The following is a 1,390-nucleotide window of genomic DNA, read 5'->3' on the forward strand; positions in this document are numbered from 1 at the left end:
CCCTGTAGTGACTGTTGTTAGCACTAGGCCTCCAGCAATTGCCACAAATGCTCTAAATTACACTGCAATCAGTAAGACTAGACACAGTCCTAAATTTTTTACATCCTAGCAGATTTACAGAATGAGAACATGATAGTATTTCTCAGTGATTCATAGGAGAGAAAAATAAAAGTGCTCTTTTTAATAACTTCCTAACTAATTCAGTCATAGCCACTTACTTCATGCTAGTTTACAGCAGCCATAAGTAAAAGGCTGTTGATGTTTCAGCTTCTCCTTTAATACAGTGGCTGATTAAGAGCTATTTAGTTAAAATCAACCAGTTGTACAGACCTTTTATTGTTTAGTTGGGTTTGGAAATCCTATATTTGGGCTGAAAAAGGTTCAGAAAGACCTTGCCTAGCTCCTAGGTGGAATATGTAAGTGAGGGAGAAAAAGGCACATACAGATATTTTACATATTCTTTTTGAACCTGTTTCTAGCACAGATTCCCAGCACAGAAAAGATAAAGAAAAAATCTTCTGATGAGCCTGATTCTGACTCTTTATATGAAGATGAACTAACAGAGGAAGAAAACCAGAGTGATGTTTCCAGTACAGAGATGCAAGAGGAGCCACAACCCCTTGAATCTGTGGGAAGGCTGAGGCCTAAGCCTGCTTATCTGAGCTCAAATGTAAAAAGCCAAAAGCAAAGTCTTCTGGCTGTGACCTTGGGCAGCTGGTCCCAGAGCCAGAAAATAAGATATTCCCACGTTGAGAAGAGCAATTTCTGTAACATCATGATGGTGAGTAGTGTGACCAGGTGACCTCTTTGCATATCTACTGCTTTTGTGCTTCTGCTCTGACTTTTTTCACCTCTGCCTGACTTCCCAGCCTCTTGGGTAAGAAAAAGCTTCAAGATGGGTTTCTGCCTGGTTTAATGACTAACAGGAGGTTTTATTTTCTGTCTTCCTTATTTGGAATAACTCCTGTTGTGGACAAAGCAAAGGTAACACAAAATTGTGCAGAATAACAATCATACATGTGTGCTGTAAGAATATGTGTGTCTACATATATTTAAAGGTATGTGTGCATATTTTAAAAGTCCTTGAGGATTGCTTTGAAAACAGAAAAAAATGCTACTTATTCTTCTAAGATGAGAAGTTTAGCTCAACTGTGTATAGAAACTCTCCTAGTATTCGTGGCTGATATTATGTATTTTTAAAAGGTTCTTCAGATTTCTTACAGTCAAGTATGTGCTGAAAAAGAAGATGTGTTTCCCTTGCTCAGTAAGAGTTGAAGCCAGAAGCCTCTTTGCAAACATGGCAGTCCCAATCCTCTTAGGCTTTACACAAATCCCAAAAGATATATTTGAAGCAGTGGAAGAGCTTCGTGTCTGGTGTGTCTTCTCTTTT

At 38.6% G+C, this 1,390-nt stretch overlaps 1 protein-coding gene across 1 annotated transcript in view; it reads left to right on the top strand.

Moving 5' to 3' along the window:
* Positions 1-781, top strand: part of ADIG (adipogenin) — a gene marked incomplete at its 3' end in the record, with an annotated part of 1,751 nt that extends 970 nt beyond the window's left edge. The window contains exon 2 of the mRNA XM_009084163.1: positions 480-781. Within this exon, the coding sequence (XP_009082411.1) occupies positions 480-781 (302 nt within the window). The remainder of the gene's footprint in view (positions 1-479) is intronic.
* Positions 782-1,390: the final 609 nt, after the last annotated feature.

Source organism: Acanthisitta chloris, unplaced genomic scaffold, assembly GCF_000695815.1.
Source record: "Acanthisitta chloris isolate BGI_N310 unplaced genomic scaffold, ASM69581v1 scaffold39171, whole genome shotgun sequence".
In the NCBI taxonomy this organism is placed as follows: domain Eukaryota; kingdom Metazoa; phylum Chordata; class Aves; order Passeriformes; family Acanthisittidae; genus Acanthisitta; species Acanthisitta chloris.